The 18,938-nt window shown below is 33.4% G+C and overlaps 1 protein-coding gene and 2 long non-coding RNA genes across 4 annotated transcripts; 2 read left to right on the top strand and 1 right to left on the bottom strand.

Moving 5' to 3' along the window:
- Window positions 2,289–8,066, top strand: LOC104701476 (zinc finger protein JAGGED-like). Its single transcript, XM_010417165.2, has 5 exons — window positions 2,289–2,623; window positions 2,721–2,815; window positions 2,920–3,048; window positions 3,295–3,379; window positions 3,478–8,066. Coding segments are annotated over exons 1-5 (768 nt in total). The 5' UTR covers window positions 2,289–2,621; the 3' UTR covers window positions 3,935–8,066.
- Window positions 8,274–9,489, bottom strand: LOC104701475. 2 transcript variants are annotated; one of them, XR_002032582.1, is made up of 3 exons: window positions 9,225–9,489; window positions 8,535–8,722; window positions 8,274–8,466 (listed from the first exon to the last, which is right to left on the bottom strand). It is a non-coding gene; the product is annotated as an uncharacterized LOC104701475 (long non-coding RNA). The 2 variants fall into 2 exon arrangements; XR_753831.2 differs by having other exon boundaries at window positions 8,535–8,719; window positions 9,225–9,481.
- LOC109125590 lies at window positions 16,185–16,918 on the top strand. The gene is made up of 4 exons (XR_002032711.1): window positions 16,185–16,261; window positions 16,353–16,466; window positions 16,580–16,708; window positions 16,829–16,918. It is a non-coding gene; the product is annotated as an uncharacterized LOC109125590 (long non-coding RNA).

Here is an 18,938-nt window from a genome sequence, read left to right as displayed (position 1 = left end):
CTTTATATACATTTGACCCAAATAAATCCAAAAAAAAAATTCTATCATACACAAATACGAATCAATACTAATTTCTTAAGATCTTATTAACATCTTATACACACAAAAAAAAAAAGATAATTAAAGAGCTTGGTTCTTCATTGTATTCGCTTAAACTACTTTAGTGTTTTGTAAAAAAAAGAATGTTGATAGTTTTAATTCAAATTATGAAAAAAAAACATTATTAACAAACGAACGATGGTGTTGAGCGCAATTGTAATTTAATATTATTCTAAGTGTATCCAATATTAGAAAAAAAAATGATACTATATAGTATCATGTAATTAAGATCATCGTCGACCAACTTTTGTTGGATTTGCACATATTTACATGCAATTTTTTTTTTTTGGTTTTTGATTGCTTATATCTTATGATTAGTACAGATGACCGATTAACTAAATGACCAAAATCACGACAAAGAACATATGTTCCTAGCTAGTGTCGAGTTGTCGACTATGATTGGGCTTCTTCGCCATTGGTTTTCATTTGATGAACTCGAAATTATCAATCTCCGTCCCGTCAACCCACTCATGGTCATGGAGCCATAGTGTGCTTATCGAGTTATCGTATTAACATAAGGCTTGACTTTTTTATAAACAAATATTCCTTTTTATTATGTAGGTCGGCACGAGCATATACCTTTTTTTTTTGGGTTTTGAAGTTTTTGACCTTCAAGCTACTTGGCACGTGAGACGCACGCTTCCGTGACCGTGAATTGTAAATTTTGAGCATCTCACTTGTCCAAATAGAGAGACGAGAAAAATGTCTATTGAACGGACACTAATTTATTTTAACTGATCTTCTTCATTCTTTTATGGATGAAGTGCATATAGAGCATCAAGTTATATGTTTTCTTCATATATTTAATAAGCATCGCCATGCGCACAATCAAACGGTCGTATACGTAAGGAACCGAGTTCTAAGGAAAAACAAGTTAATATATATTGGATGGGGACAGAACATGTTATAAATCTTACGTTAGTTCTGCAAAAATAAAGAGCATGTGGTATAGAGGGAACTTGATATTATTCCAATGTTTTAATATTGATTGAATTTCATCAACTAGGGTAATTTACGACAAGATTAACTACGTGATATTGAGGAATTAATAAAAACAAGTAATGGGAAGGTAAGGTAAGGATAATAGACGACATGCATATCTAAGTTAAGATCACAAAGGACCCTAATAATTAGTTATGTGATAGCAACACTTGCATGTCCCATTTGCAAAACCCTAGGGTACAAAAAACAATTTTGAAAGAAATTTTTTTTGATGTGGTTGCCCCAGGAGAGGCCTAGCTATAGCATTACATTGCATCTACATATGGGGGACCATTACTAGCTAACATTTTTCTCACATTTATATACAAATATTTATTGTAAAACTTCTCAAAAGGTATTGTTCAAAACAGCAGGACCATAGAGCTAGCCATGTCTCGGATTGTCCTTAAAAGTATAAAATCTATTCTCTTTTAGTTACTTGGTTCTTTCCTCTGTATGCTTAAGTGAGGATCACAAGTTCATCAAGGACCATCTTGTAGCTGCAAACTATTCATGAAAGATTCTTTATCAAGAGACAATGATTCGCTAGATGTGTCTTTCCACATTTAATTCATTGTTGAAAAAGTACTACTCTTGTTTTCTTATAAGACGCCTTATATTTTAATTACACTTAAAACTTAATTAAAACACAACGTTTTTCATATTCTTTAGTTTATTCTTCTAAAAAGTTACACTTAATTAATGTTTCATTCCATTATTTGTGCAATTTTGAGGTTAATGTCATGAGAGCAAGTCATAAGTTTTTCACATTTTCTGAATATCTATAAAATAATGTTCATTTTTCCAACAACGGTGAGAAAAAATGAAAAACTAATGAACGTGCTCTAATCTTCAACCAGCTGAAACGATTATAAATCTAAAGTTCAAAGATCTTTCACCATCCACAGTTCGATATTGCAAGTACGACTAACTTAACTAGTTGAAAGGAATCTCCTATAACTTTTTCTTGATTTTCTATAAAGATACATGTATACACAACTAAAAGATCCAAACTCATTGATTCTTTTTGAAAAAATAGTTCTTTCAAAAAAATATTAAGAGTTTGTCTTTTTTAACATGAACTAATTGCACAGTAATAGGGTTCTAGAGTAGTAGCCCTAGCATCTCCTTTCACTCAGGAAATGTCCCTCTCATCTCTCTCTTTCATCACACACACACACATACATGCACACACACATAAACACACACACAAACTTAAACACAAACACTTTCTCTCTGGTTTAATTAAACCCCCTTAAACCTACATGAACACCCTCTTATCTTTTTAAGGTCACGAGACCCACTTTGCTAATTTAGTTTCCACACGCAGAGAGAGAAACAAAGAGAGAGAGAGATGGGAGGGAGGGTTTGTGGCAGATAAACTGATAGAAAACTTTCGAACCTCTCTTATTTAACTTTTACTACTCTCTACGTTTTTCTCTTCCTTTTGTGGTGCCGCCTCCAACTGAAAGTCTTCTAAAATATATTCTCAATTATTGTAGCTCTCTTCGGGAGAAGTCTTATCTCACGCCAATCTCACTATGTATATGCCCCACCAGATCAGTTTCTTAGTTCTATCTTCCATTAATAATTTCCTAAATCTTTATATTGACACTTTCTTTATTGAAAATTTTGGACAGGAGGCATGAGGAGAATTACTTAGACCTCAACAATCTTCCAGATGATTCTTCTAAAGATGGCAATAAGCAAGCCCTCGAGGAAGGTTCTTCCTCTGGTAGGCATACCATAAAACCCTAACTTTTCTTTAGTTAGATATAAGTTTATTAGATTATACTAGAATTAGTGTGTTAATGTGATTTTTTCATTGTTGGTAAATAGGTCAAAGAAAGAAGAAAGGTAGTAAAGATAGGAAAGATGAGAGTGGGAAGGTGTACGAATGTCGATTTTGTTCACTCAAGTTCTGCAAATCCCAAGCTCTTGGTGGCCACATGAATCGCCACCGACAAGGCAAGTCGATTTTTATACATATATTACTCTCTCCTTCAACCTTTTTTTAAACTTTCATATAATCCACATTTCATATTCACACTTTTCTAGTTCGTCCAAATAAACCCTCTCTTTGTCTTTTGATAAATGCTTGATGTCACATCCATGCTTTGACTACAACAAAACACGAGTAGATGTAGCTTAATCGCATTTAAGACTAAAACACTCTTTTGATGTGTCCTTTTTCTCTATGAACTTATATTAAAGAGAGGGAGACCGAGACATTGAATCAAGCTCGTCAATTGGTCTACCGTAACGATACCATAACCCCACCTGGAATTTCACCTTTCGGGTACTTACTTTTACCTCTTCAATGTACTTAACATCATTATTTTCGTGTAAATATGTGCTTTAGTATCATATGAATGATATAATTGTAATTATTGGCAGCTATCACACTACAGATCCAACAATATACCGGTCGGTTTACTCATCACCAATGCTATACCCCGGAAGCTCCTCAACAAACTTGGTTCCACAACCGCCCATGCCGCCGCCGCCGCCGCCGCCGCCATATCCATACTCTTCAAACCAATACTCTCCTCACAACCACTTCAACGACTACTACTTAAACCCATCTTTCCGAGCGAGCAGAAGCATCTCTCCAAACCCTAACCTCCCCGCCGCAACCACTGTTAATTACATGGCCGATAGTCCTGTGGAACCGAGCTGCTACACTTGTGTAGGTGCACCCGTTGGTCCGACCGGTTTCCCTAGCCGTGACTCCGCCAGCGTCCGTGCGCCGCTCGAACCGCCACAAGGTCGTGATAGTGACGCTTCACGGCAGCGTTTGGATCAGTCTCTTAGGTTCCCCATCAATCGGTTCCAAGATCATCACTTGCTCTGAAATATTAAAATAGATTCCCTCTGCTTTTCTTTTTCTTTATCTTCTTTTGTTATTTTGGGTATTTTTCTTCTCTTAATTTGTAACTTTGTTGGTTCTATGTAAAAGTGGGATCAAGAATTGTCTAAACGTTATGGATCCTACATGTGTTATTACCAACCACAATGACCTGTTTTGCTGTTTTTTGTTTGTCTAGTTGAATATCTATATTTAATCTCAAACGGTTTTGTTTTGTGATTATTATTGGTATATCTAAACATTATGATTTGTGTAGTACTCGAATTTAGTGCGGTATAAATACAAAAATAAAAAATTATCGTACTGAATCGCAGATGCAAAACGATGTTAAACCAATTCATTTAAGACTAAAGTTAACATAGTTAGAAGATGAGAGGGACCATCATGGATGTGTACTATTGGGTATAAATTAAAAGGTGAACGTTTAACAAAGTTTCCATTTATGGATACACAATGGAAGTGATTACTATAAGCTAAAAATAAAGCTTTTGCAATATATAATATTAGAGAACAACGAGAGGACAGAGGAACCGGACAAATGGGAGAGAGAGAGAGAGAGAGAGAGAGAGAGAGATTGTCTTGATAATAATATATGATACAATGTGTAGTGAGATTGGAACAGCCTTTATCTGAGCTCATCTAGAACTCTCAGCTACTTTGGCCTGAAGCTAGGTGTGAGGATTGGGGATTGGAGGGACTTGGTTTATGGGTTTTAGCGTTGGTTGTTCAAAATCAAAAATTTAAAAGGACATTTTGTTACATATAAAGTTATAAAGTGTAAGAAAGAAGTAACTAGATCCAGATGGAGACCGTTAGATGCAAGCTGAATTCCCCTAACTAGTTAAACTTCCCTTTTGCATTATCAGCTCCACTCTAGTTCCTATCAACAACTACTTCGATTTTTCTTTATTTTTTTTTAAAAAAAAATCCTATTAAAAAGCTACACTACTCGATTTTTGTTATAAAAGAAATTTTTGTTCATCCAACACTGACCAACAATTACGCCCTCTTTACATGCCACATATTTATTTGTTATCCATAATCGGCTAATTTTTTTATTACACTCCAATATTATACAACTATATTGATACCATAAAGACAAATCCATACTATTAAAGCAGAAGTATGCACTAGATTCAAATTGGACGATGACTTTGTTTTGGTCCGTTTTCATTAAAAATGATTCGAGAATCACTTAATTTCATTAAATTATCCTACAGTTTCGATTTCAATAAATGACCATTATACCCCTTAATCTCCCACTCAATTACGACCGGGTCGGGACGCGGACCCTCTTTAATCCAGTAATAGAAGAAATAAAACTATAGGATCCGTTCGTAATTCGGGATTATAATATTCGGATCCTGTTTCTTAATTAGTTCAAGAGTAGTTAAGCACACAACCAAACAAATTTATTTTTATTATGCAAACACTCGGACTTCATTATCTTTTAAGGTATTTAAATTAAAACCATATATTGTAATTACCAAATATTATGATAATTGTTTAATTACCGAGATCGATCTTAACAAATAATCTTTCAGTATAATGTTTTAAAAGGAATATTTGGTGATTCAGTTATAATATTTTTAAACGAATATTCATCTTACCAAATCTTACTAAATTGCTTGATTTCGACAATTATTATTATTCTCTAATCTTTCACGATAAAATTTTTAAAAGAATATTGATCTTTCAGTTCTAACGAATCAAGGAAGTAAATATATTTTGCGTATATTAGAAATATCAAATCTTAACTTCTAAATGATAACCTAAATATACATAATCTGACTATATAAATATATTGAGAGCCACCTATTAAAAGATTATACTAAAAGAAGACATTTTAAATTCGTTAGACAAAATGATGGCTCTCCCCCTTTCATACACTCCCTTGGAAGATCTGAAACCATACAAAAATGCTTGGCGTATTCAAGTTAAAATTCTCCACAGTTGGAGAATGAATACCGCTAAAGTTGGTGAAACTTATCCTGGCTGACGAAACAATATGTATTTAAAATATCACTATAATATTCCTTTACTAATAGGTTAATATCAATTCATTATAACTGTTTTTTTTTTGGTTTATATAGGGTGACAAAATAGGAGTTTCTGTAAGAAAGGATCATATCAAGAAGTTTGAAGCTGATTTGGAGTCTCGAACTTGGAAAATTATAACAACTTTTGGTTTGAATCTCTGTACAGGCTACTTGCGACCTTCTCTTATAAAGTATAAGATCAATACCAGATATGGTATCACAATTATTCCTTCTGATAATGTATCTGATGATCACTACCTATCATTCACATCGTTTGATATTATACTTGCTGGAAATCTTGACAAAAATGTGCTGCTAGGTATTTTAAGAATACATATATTTTTTCTACTTTAGAAGGATGAATTTATTGAAGCGATGGATACTGGCAGTTGGAGAAGGAAAAATTAATGAGCCTAATGATGGTGTGTGTGAATTAGATTTCCCACAAGAGTTACTTATTCCAGAGGGTTCCTCTCCGTTAGAGTCAATCATTGAAGCTGTTTACGGAAAGAACTTTGCCACCCAAAAGGATCCTAAATTTTTCCAAGAAAGAGCTATTCTTTGCCCTACCAATGAAGATGTCAATTCTATCAATGATGTCATGTTATCAAGTCTAAACGGTTAGTTAATCTTTAATCGTCCTTTATTTATTGTTAGTAATCCTTCAGACATAATTCTTCGTATTCATTTATTTTGGTTTTGTTTTTTCTTATGTTTTCAGCTGAAGAAAGAATTTATTTAAGTTCTGATTCAAGTGACCCTCAAGATAAACGTGCCATGAAAAATAAGGTTTACTCACCAGATTTCCTTAATACCATTAAGGTTTCGGGGATACCTTATCATCAGCTTCGTTTGAAAATAGTTTGTCCAATTATGTTGATGAGAAATATTGATCCGCATGGTGGTTTAATGAATGGTACAAGACTGCAGATCACGCAAATGGCGGACCATGTTTTACAATATCGGATTTTAACTGATACGCGAGTTGGTAAGATAGTTCTCATACCTAGGATGTTGATATCACCATCAGATGCTAGGTTGCTTTTCAAAATGCGTCGAAGATAGTTCCCAGTGTCAGTTGCTTTTGCAATGACTATCAATAAGAGTCAAGGACAGTCTCTTGAAAATGTTGGTATATACTTGTCTAGACCCGTTTTCTCACATGGTCAGTTATATTTAGCAATGTCAAGGGTTAAATCAAAGTCTGGATTGAAGATGTTAATAACAGATAGTGAGGGAAAACCTCAAACAAAGACAACCAATGTTGTTTTTAAAGAGGTTTTCCAAAATCTTCATTAGGAAGTGGAATGGTAATTACTTCCTAAATTTTTGGTATATTATAATTTCGTTTGACTAATATCTATACTACTAACTCTATATTTATTCTATTTTGGTCTACAGGTTAAATACAATAAATGGTTGAAGGGGTTAAGGAATAAATATGATACCTCGTCTAATGTTACTATTTTTTTTTTTTTTTCTGATTGTTTACTTTGGATATTAAAGATTCATAAACACAAATTATTATTATTGCTTTAAATCTATCTTCGAACACAAATTAACAAAACTATAGTCCAATATTTCTGTGTCCATAATCTCTTAAGAACCTACTATCCGATATTGTAGAAGATATATCATCTTACATATCTCTATTCAATATTGTTGTGTGTTTGATTCCGTAAGAAGCTATATTATGCAAAGTACCTACTCAATCAAGAGACTGAATTACCATATATCCACAAATATATAAATAAACACTATATAAACTTCGAAAATAAGTATGGATACCTAACTCAGTAAAAAAAAAGGAAAATTAACAAAACAAATTACTGAAAATAAATATAATCTCGTGCTCTAGCACGGGTTATCTCTTAGTATAACTTTAAACCAAAGAACCTCGTTCGAAGAAATATATATAGTGAAAATATTTCTTTTGGATGATAAAAAAACATGGTGATAATTTATTGAAATTCTTGTTGAGACATTATATGTGGCAGGGGGTAAGGGCAAGATTATCGGTAGGTTCATATAAGGAGGATCTTAAACACTGTTTGATTTTTTTATGAATTAATTGTATATTATTTTGAATATAAGAACCCATGATCTTAGTTAAAAAAATTTCGTCCAATGGTAGGTTATAATTTTGGGTCTCTTATTTTTGAAAATATTGTTTTTTGAAATTTAAAATTTTTAAATAGAATAGAAGTGGTATAAATGTGTAAACATTTAAGATTTTATAAAAATAAAAAATATTGCATTTAATTAATTTTCAAACATACAAAACATAATAAAAACATTAATACATATTACAATAGAAGTGCAATTCATAAATGGAGACAATAACCATAGCATAAATGTTAAACACAGAGCAAAGAGAATAAATAGATATTCAAGGAGAAAACAATAATCAAAAGAAGGAGAACCTACCTTTATCAGCTGCATCAATGAAGCTAGTTCTGGCTCACCAACAAGATCAGTCTGCAACAAAGTACAAACATTTTTCAGCTTGTATGATATGTCAAAGGTAGAAGCATAACATAGCTTACCCTTTGTGATTTTGTCTGCAATGGACTTGCATAGTTGCATCTATGAAACCAAAACATCCATCAAGAGATAAAAGAAGGTGCATATATATATTATATACAAGCACGAATTGCCCACTTATGTATTATCCAACATCAAGAAGATAGAGCTTCTCGCTCATGTAAAGGAGAGACATTGTCTTCTAGAGCTGCTACAACAACAAGAACAAAAACAAAAAAAGTCAGTCTCATGTTTAAATGATGCAGAAGAAAAAACTAGCCTCTTGTGTCGAAACCATTGCAAAATTTTGCAGTCACCAATCTTTCAGGCCATGGTTTGCACAAAACAAGATAGGAATAAACAGGAGCCCATGACAATCGCCAGAATTTGTGGCCTCTCAAACCTCTGATTCCAATCATTACACACCAAAACAAAAGAAAGCTGATGAAGTTGACAAATTGTGGTTGGCACAACATGAACAACAACAATTCATCGAGATTCATCAATAAGTACACCATTGGAAATCAATTCAAATTTTCAATTTTCCCAAACTAATTGACTCAAACGACATCAAGAACCCTCAATATAGATGCTACTGCTATTTAATCGAATCAGCTTGGAACTTGCATGGAAAAACCTTAATTTAAAGTGTTTTTGCTATGAATCAAATCAAAAACTTCAATTTGGTAAAGGAATTTGAAATCTGAATTTACCTGTTTGATAAACAATCCTCCAAACCTTATCTTTTACCTCTCAACCTCTCTACTCTTCTCCTTCAGCGTCACCGCCACAGAATCAAGATGATTCTCTTTCAATGTTTCTCTGCCTTCTAATTCCAAATTCTTTCGTCGTTTCGGGTATTCAATCGCAAGAGAAAGAGAGAGAGGAAAAGAAATCGAGTTTAGAGGATTTTTTTTTTCTTTTTGTATTATTTAGTTCGATCAACAACATTACGACACGTAACGTCTCTTAGAACATAATCGGATATACTATATAAGAGGCTCCCTTAAGTTTTTTTTTACTTCTGATTTTTTTTTTTTTCAAAACCCTTAAAACTCCTCTAAGAACTTACCGATGGAGAAGGTCTAATGGCCTCGAGTATATCTATTGTTTCTTTATATTTACTCTGACCTTAAATTATAACAGATACTTACACATATATACAGAGATCGATAGGTGAGGTGGCCGAATCACTAACTTGATCTGCATTGATATAACATGTTTTTATTGGTTTTCTGATGTCATGGGTTAGCTAGCATTGTTTAGTCGTACGAGCACTGGCCTATTGTACAAGCATATGCAAGTACACTTATACACATATGCAATGGAAACGACAGAGATGAGTTTTTCGTTTCAAGCAACGTGTGCTGGGTACGAATCATTGTCTATATGTATATGCATGTATATAACTATATATCACTGATATATTACTGTAACGTCAATACATCATCATGTGGGTAAAAACCATTCAATCTCGGATGATTTATGAATTATGAGTCTTGGGACCAAACTTTTTTTTTTTTTAATTTAAATTCTATCGTTCTAGAGTAAAACATATTTAGATAGATGAAGTTATGAAATTAGATGTGTGGTTTGACATGGAAGGGATCACATTAATCAGCCCTCCAAACTTTTTATATTTGTCTCGCTATATATAGTTAACCCAAACCGGTCTATCAGTAGCCCGACCTGATTGGACATTTTTCTTATGTAGCTTCGGCCGATCCTACTTCTGAATTTTTATAATTATTATTATCGTGTTATGATTTTATTCTCTCCGGGTGATGTCAACTCAAAAGTATGTTGACCAAGTAACTTTAATTGATATTATATAGATTGGACGAAAGAGCTGTGAATAGTTTCCACGGCAGCGCCGTATAACAAGGCACCTATTACACTTTTAGGTTGTCTTATTGAAATGCTTGAGACTCTGCGTGAAGATTACAAAATAAGATATGAATATACACATATATATATATATATTATAAAACGTTCTAGATATGCTGTATACGTATTTCCTAAATAATGTTGTCTATATCTTATTTATATTTTTCGACTACCTCACAAAAGCCTCTTGTTGGTGAAATTTTGTATCAAAGCATATCTAACAAAAAAATATGAAAACATTTGGAGTATTTATACATATCCATGTGAACTATAGATATTGTGAAAGCCAATATCCGGCTTAGCCCGACCCTGAAAATACTGTTTAAAAGTAAATATTTAAGCTTAAAAAACATGATTTTTTTTGTTAGATATGTTTTAACCCTTGACTTGCTCGACATCTTTTAACCCAAAGACATGATTAATGTTTTTGGCGATTAAATATCTAAATTTGATTTAAGAGCTAGTTTGGACCAGATATAAGCTTTTGAACCTAATTTACAATCCCGTCTACCGTTTTTTCCTATGTTAGAGATGCTTCGATAAATAAATGCTTTAATTAGTATAGGTCAATACGATTTTTTATAATAAAAATCATATATATTGTGTTTGATTTATAGTTGTAAATAGCATGAGTCAGTTTAATGCGAGTTTATGTTGGTTGTTGTAGTTTTCTTCGGAAAAGAGACTTAGTTTTTACTGGCCATATGAGATTAGTTATGATTTCGACATATGATTACCATAATGAACTAAAGATGTAATATGGTTGAATGAATCGTTATCCTTCAAAATTTGAATACTTCATAATCTTTTATCATAAAACTATCCTCAATTCCTCATGATTTATCCGGTAACAGCAATTATATGTTTTTCTTCTATTCATTTTGTATAATCAAGATTTAGATTTTGAGAATAAGTTCTGTATCTAAACTGTATCCTTCAGTGTTCATAAAATAGAAAAGAAAGAAAAGAAAATAGAAAGCTAGAAAAAAACTTGAAGCACGAACGAAAGATGTGAACAAGTCACGGTTAAGACAAAGAAAAGGAGAGAGAGAAAGCAATGTGAAGACAACTTTAACTAATTACAAATCTTTCGTATCGCAGCTAAAATCCAACACCACACACGTAGAGACAGATCCGTCAAGCAAAAACGTTTTCGCCCCGTACCTTTCTTCCGATTTATCTCGGGATTCTACGTCCGTTATCCACCACATCTCTACACGTAAATCTAAATACATACACAAATATGCTTATACCGTTATACGTATAGATAAAATACGTAGATATAGGCAATATGTATGTATAGAAGTAGGAATGATATATGCCTAGTGTGTCTAAGACAGATAGGCTCAGAACTACACTAAAAATGTTGCAGCTAACTGTTAAATAGCAATCAATCTACACTGCCATCGATTCAAAACATACTGGACCGTCGTGCACTCCAAGAAGCAGAAGAATGTTTAAAGTTGCTGCCTTGATATTTGTTTTCTCATTTTGCATTTGTATTTCTGTTTACATTACATGCATGCTCTTAACTCTTCTTTATTCATTTTATTTGTTCATTTTATTTATCATTGATGATCTCTTATATATCTCTATGTTTATGTCTCTATATACTTCATTAATTACGAAGATATCTTGCTGGAAACTAGTGTAGAAGTTTTATATAGTCACGTGGGGACATGATCTCTTAACTTGCAGTTTCAAATATTTTTACCAATTAATTTTGTTTATATAAGTATCTTTGAGTTATAGTTGAAATTTGAAAACACCGAGTTGTTGTTATCATTGTGATTGTGAGTAAATATATTTTTGTTCTAACTCGAAATTTTGTATCTTTCTGCTTCTACTGAAGCTAGGAATAGAAGACTAGTATAATATACACCCTCTTTCCAAATAGTACAATATATATATAGAGCAAAAAAATAAAATAGTACAAGATATCTTAGATATGTAAAATAGTACAAAAAATAACATATCGATATTTTGGGAATAATTTAGTCTAAGATATGTAAAATAATACATCGAATTCAAAATTTTACAGTTGAAATGTATTATGTATATGTTATATATATATATATATATATATAAACCAACTTTTCTTAGATAATAAATGTATATGATATAATACTTATGTCGAATTCAAAATCTATGAATAAACCAACTTTTCCTAGCTAGAGTCGTTGAGATATCTTAATATATACAGAAATTAGTAAATATACATTGACAAAATATTAATATTACTTACCTTACATGTTTGGATAAACATAAGTAAATTAATCTATAAAAAAACCTTGAAAATCCATAATCCCTGAAAGACCTAAAATTAAACATTATCCTACCTAAAATAGAAACACTATTAGAAAAACACAAAATAAAAATTCGTATTAATCCTAATTATATAACTGAAATTATAAAAACGTGACGTTAATTATAGAAATTTATATGATTAATAAGAGTTGCAGTAACTTATATTAATGTATTTTACCTGTAGCTATGATGAAAATAGGAAAGAAGAGATTTTCCATTTTGATATCTGAAACAGTTATTATAATAGACCTATACTAGCCTTGCCGCATGCAACCATGCTACTCTACTTTATAATTATACCCATTAATTAGCTTAGCCTCATTGTTTTTATTCTCTCTCACTTGTTTTCTTCTGAACCACAGACAGAAGAAAACTCTCGTAAAACAATTTCCACCAATTATATACGTAGCAATGATATGGATGAATTAATTAGTCATCGTCGGCCTTATCAATATACTGAACTCTATCTATCTCCATTCTTCTGAAGTAACAAGGCCCAAATTTTAAAACTCTAAGGGCCTCAATATTTGGAAGCCGAGAATAATGGGCTTTATTACGTAACACAAATGCATCTTCCCTTGGCGTTTTTTACTCGCCGTGGACGTGGACAAACAAACGGAAAACTAACATCGACAAATGTGTTTTCTGAATTGTCTTCAAAGGAGGGTTTAGTTACTTATTTTTCTCCGACAAAAGGCCTTAGGACTTCTGATATCTATAATTTTGAAACTCAACTCAGGTTGCATCTCCCTCCAACCTCATCGTGTTGATTTGTGCTTGAAAGAGTCTTAGCCGCTTAGAAAATTTACTATTATACAACAACCTTATCTTGTTTTTACCATCTCCTTACATATTTATACTACTAGGTTTTAGGTTAATTGTCATTTGTCATAAACCACCAAGACCATCTAACTCTTCTACCATGTTGATTTGTGCTTGAAGGAGTTTTAGCCGCTTAGAAAACTTACTATTACACAACAAATTTATCTTGTTTTTACCATCTCCTTACATATTTATACTACTAGGTTTTAGGTTAATTGTCATTTGCTCCTAATCACCTCAGCATCTTTTTCCTTTATTGTCTCTTGTTCCTTATTGAGCAAATGATCAACTTCCAACACTCCCTCTTGATCCTTTTGCTCAATCCCCAAAATCTGACCTAAGAAATTGATTCTCTTTATTTCTGAAACTTCTTTGATTTGGTTCTTAATTCCTGGTCCTATGCCTCCCAGAACATCAGCATAACTCACCGGTAGGTTCTCTTGCTCCCTTATCATCTTTATCTTTCCAATCTCATCATATTTGATATGATTCTTCATTGTTCCGGTTCTGGCTATTGGCTTGATTTTTCTTACGTTCTCTTCAACCTTGACTGAAACTTGATGCTTGTTCTTGTTCTGCAGGTACGCTTGCAAGTACTGCAGATCGTCGATCCCTTCTGCAACATCTACAAAACTCACAGGTAATTTATCTTTCTCCCTCATTGTTTCATTCTTTACCTTAGTAATCTTGATTGAGTTTGACCTAGTTTCTGATCTGTTTCTCATCATGACTGATCCCTTGTTCTTGTCATGAGTTTCTGCAATTTGAGGCTTCTTCTTCTCCATGTTTGTCTCATTGCAAGGAGAATCATCATTCTCCAAGTATAGTAAGTTTGAGTTCTTCTTTCTTATCTCCCTCTTTTCCTTGGCTTTCATAGCTTTAGTCTTCCTCTTGCTTTCCTTTTTATTTGCTCTTTGAATCCGATTCTTCTCCATATTCTTTAACTTTTTCTTCTCTCTTTTGAAATGATTCAGTTCTCTCTCTTGCAGGTACCTTTCAGCTGAGACATATGTCGGACATCTATCTCCCTCATCCGGTTCAATGTTATTCACTTTACTACACACCAACATTTTCCTTGTCTTCTTATGATCGTTACTCTTACAGTGTTTGACATCAACTTCATATTTTTGAATTCCAGCTTCATATTTTTCTTTGTGAGAAAAGAGATTTTTGACATCGCTGAAGAGAGGCTCCCTCACCTCAGGTTCTCTATCCTTTTTCAGTAAGAACTTTCCCAATTCTGCTTTCGTAACATCTCCAACCTCTCCCATAACCGCTTGTAAACTTTTGCTTGTAGTCTCCATACTTGGTGAGATGTTCTTCCTATGGTTAGTATCCTCTTCAGACAATGGTTTGAGACTCTCAGCTAAGTTTTTGTCTATTGGTTTTTCTTCATCTTTCAGCATTGTGTTATGGTTCTCTGCTTTCAGGCTTATCCCCTTGGTTCTTTCAACTTTCTCACTTTGTTTAGTGGTTGTAGGCTCTAAGCATCCGACTTCACCTTCATTCTCCTCTATCGGTTGTTCAATAGGTTGGTGGTATGTCATCCTTTGAAATCTTTGAAACCATTCACTGTGATTGTTGCATTGCTGCATATGACTTGATTCCCCTACTTGGATATCCTGGTTCATTGTGGGGCTTGCTACTCTTTTAATCACACAATGTGACAATCATTCTTCTTTTTTCTGCAGGCTCTCAGTTTCAGCATTTCCATAGATTTCACCATGACCTCCAGGTCCAGTTTCTACCTTCCTCTCTGATGTCTCTCCTTGCTGCTTTTTTTTTTCAATTTTTGGAACTCAATTGAATAGCATCCATCTGTCATGGGTGCTTCAAATAACTTATTCCCTTCTTGATTAGTGATTATGCATCCTGATTCATTGAACATTATTCCCTTCTTGATTAGTGATTATGCATCCTGATTCATTGAACATGATCCCATAGCCGATGTTCATTAGATGAGGGACACTTTGATAGTTGTGTGCCATGCTAGGTACAAAGAGGACATCCCTTATTGCTCTTTTTCCCGTTTCAGTCATCAATGTGACTATACCATTTCCTTTTGCTTGAATAGCATCACCAGTGCATAAGCCCACCTTTTTCTTAGTGATTTTGTTTAACTGTGAGAACCAACTTTCTTCTCTAGCCATGTGACATGTAGCTCCACTATCGATCAACCACATATTTTCATTGCTTGTGATTTGGTCATGAATTGCTGTAAACAATCCTTCCTGTTGGTCGTCTTCTTCATGGTCTTGTTTGTTTATTGGTACTTGACCTTGTTGTTCAGCTTGAGCTTGCATATGAGTTTGATTGTGCTTGAGTCTACAGTCTCTAGCATAGTGTCCCAGCCTTCCACACACAAAACAACCTCCTCTAGGTTTGAATTGCATGTTTTGTTGTGTGGTTGTTGTCTTGTTTTTGTTGTAGTAGCATTCTTCCTCATTGTGATTGTTTTTCTTACATATGTTACACCACTTTGACTGAGAAGATTATGGTCTGAATGTGTCTTGTGTATGTTGAACATTCTTAAATTTCTGAAACCTTGCTGCAAACGCTCCCTTAGCACTCCCACTGTTCCTATCATCTAATCGTTTCTCTTGACCTTGTAACGCATTGACTATCTCAGCCACTGTTATGGTTGAAAGGTCTTTTGGCTGCTCTATAACACCCACATATGAGTCAAACCTCTCTTGCAAGGAGCACAATATCTTGGAGACAATCATGCTCTCAGGTAACACTTCTCCATGAGTTCTCATTTCATTTCCCAGCTCCACTACTTTCTTAGTGAACTCTACACTTGTCTTTCTCTCATCTTGTTTTAGGTTGTAAAAGTTGGCCCTTAGTCTCTGCAGCATTATCATGGAACCTTTTGAGTCTCCTTGAAACCTCAGCTTCAACACTTCCCATGCTTCTCTTGACGTTTCAGTCACCGACAGGTAAGTGCTGAAAATTTCTTCAGTAACAGCACTGAACAGTAGTTGCAAGGCTGTTTGGTCTTTCATTTCAAGTTCCTCCCACTCCCTTAATTTCTTTCTCTCATCTTGTACAGGTGTAGCTAGCTTATGTGATTCTGGAATTCCCTTAGTTACTATCTTCCACAACCCCTTAGACTTAAGGATTACCTTCATCTTAATGACCCATAAGCTATAGTTGTTCCCATCACACACTGGAACCACTAGTGAGTTCTGCATCTCTACTTAAAGACTGGTTTTTGATGTTACCTTTTCTTTTCTTTCTCTTTTCTTCCTTTCTGCTGTGTTCTAATGAACCAGCTTGTGCCTTTGATTTCTTTGTGCAGATCTTCAAGCTTCAAGGCCACCAAGACCATCTAACTCTTCTACCATGTTGATTTGTGCTTGAAGGAGTCTTAGCCGCTTAGAAAACTTACTATTACACAACAAACTTATCTTGTTTTTACCATCTCCTTACATATTTATACTACTAGGTTTTAGGTTAATTGTCATTTGTCGTAAACCACAAAATATTACTGAGCCCATTACACATAATTGGGCCTAATTGATTACATAACCTTAATGGCTTTCTTTGCTTCACCTTCTTCTTCTCCCTACGATCTTCTTCTCCTTCCTTCGTCTCTTCTTCTTCCTTCTTCTACATATGCTTATGAATCTCTCTGCTCCTAATCACCTCAGCATCTTCTTCCTTCATTGTCTCTTGTTCCTTATTGAGCAAAGGATCAACTTCCAACACATCGGGCCTCTCCTTTATGGACCATCGGTTTATTCATTTCTCCAGCTCCTAAACTTATCTTCTCTAATCACTTGAAAATATTAGTAACTTGTCTTTTGCGGTTTTATTTCTTTTAATCACTGATATTTTATATATATATATATGCTTTGATGTACAGATAGCTTGTCGGATCTATGTTTTTGAGTGAATAAGAACAAGTTTTGGATGACAACATACACATGGAGTTAAGTTAGTAATTATGGTTCATAGTGTTTGATCTTTGTTCATAGGTTAGATGGAAACTATCTTGATGGGTTATAGATTTGAAGTCTTCTATATTCTTCGGTAAATTTGAAGTCTAATACGCTTGAGTCTAATAATAATCAGTTTGTTAGCTTGTCTGCGAATTGAACTTTCATCGGTTAATGATAGTTTTCATGCGTCACAAGTCATTAAATTCATGGTAGTACATTTACTTTATGCTGTTTTGTAATTTAAATCTGACTTACTTGCACATAATTTTAGAACGAGCAATCAGACACAACCAAATCGATATGTGTTTTTTTTATTTATTTTTATCACGATCTAGATCTTATAAAAGTTTAGTTTGCAATGGAGCAATAATATTAGTATTTGTGGCAAAGTTAGCTGTCTTTTTCACTTTCTTCCAAATGTGGTCTTTGAAAATTTTATAGTGCTCCACTTGTTTGCTTGAAAATTATTAGTTCAAATTTTTTTTTTTTGCTGTTTTAGTTGTTATTTTGTTCCGTAAGACCTTTTCTTTTTATAAATTTGTTTCTTATGTCACAGACTCCAGACTAAGACGATAATCGTAAGAGCTTTTTTATGACATCACTCATTTTTCAAACTTTGGGTTGTTAAATATGTTAGTCTCTTTACTTACAAAGCCCTTCATAAAAAAAATTTGTAGCTATGGATGCTTAACGTGATAACGTCAGCCACTTTTACATATTTTTACTACGAATACTGTACTGTAGCATTTAATAATTTTATTAAATGACCCAATCATATTTTTTCATTTAATTTGCTTATTTGGTGTATTAGTATATTCTTGTGAATTTGATCAAACCATAGGTTCTTGAGACAGAGATATAAACAATTAAAGCAAGACCCATTGAATTCTTGCTGGAGATGGATGTTGTGATCATGAGTAGCTAGCCTAAAAGTATATATTTGCTAACTTTTTGATCTGAGCCGGAAAAAAAAAACATCAATTTGCAGTTAAAAGGAAGCAGTGGCTAATGTAAAATGTAACTTGGACATGAAACTAAAGACAATCAGAGGAAACAGTCAGTGGTTTAAAGAACCCCATGCAACCAGAGCAGACTGCTTAATTATAAGTTCTTAAAACTTTATTTCATTGGAGCAGGCATATAATATAACACATCTCTTAACAATGGTTATCAACAAAGATTAAAACCAAATTCTGGTTATGAGATTTCTCGATCACCATTCACCAAGACAAGTTGTTACCGACAAATATTATCTAAAGATAGAACAAAAGCAATTTCAAACAACTTTTAAAAAGAAAAAAAATATATACTGGAATATAACTTTCTTATATTCATTATGATTAAATATTCTTCGGAAGATAAATTTTCAAATAAACAAAACAGTGAGAGTTTACAAATGGATTGTTCTTACATAATCCATACAAATTTTGAATATAAAACACATAAGAAAACAACAAAGTCCCCGGG

The sequence above is a fragment of the Camelina sativa genome, chromosome 7 (genome assembly GCF_000633955.1).
Source record: "Camelina sativa cultivar DH55 chromosome 7, Cs, whole genome shotgun sequence".
In the NCBI taxonomy this organism is placed as follows: domain Eukaryota; kingdom Viridiplantae; phylum Streptophyta; class Magnoliopsida; order Brassicales; family Brassicaceae; genus Camelina; species Camelina sativa.
This window is presented reverse-complemented; position numbering and strand designations above follow the sequence as displayed.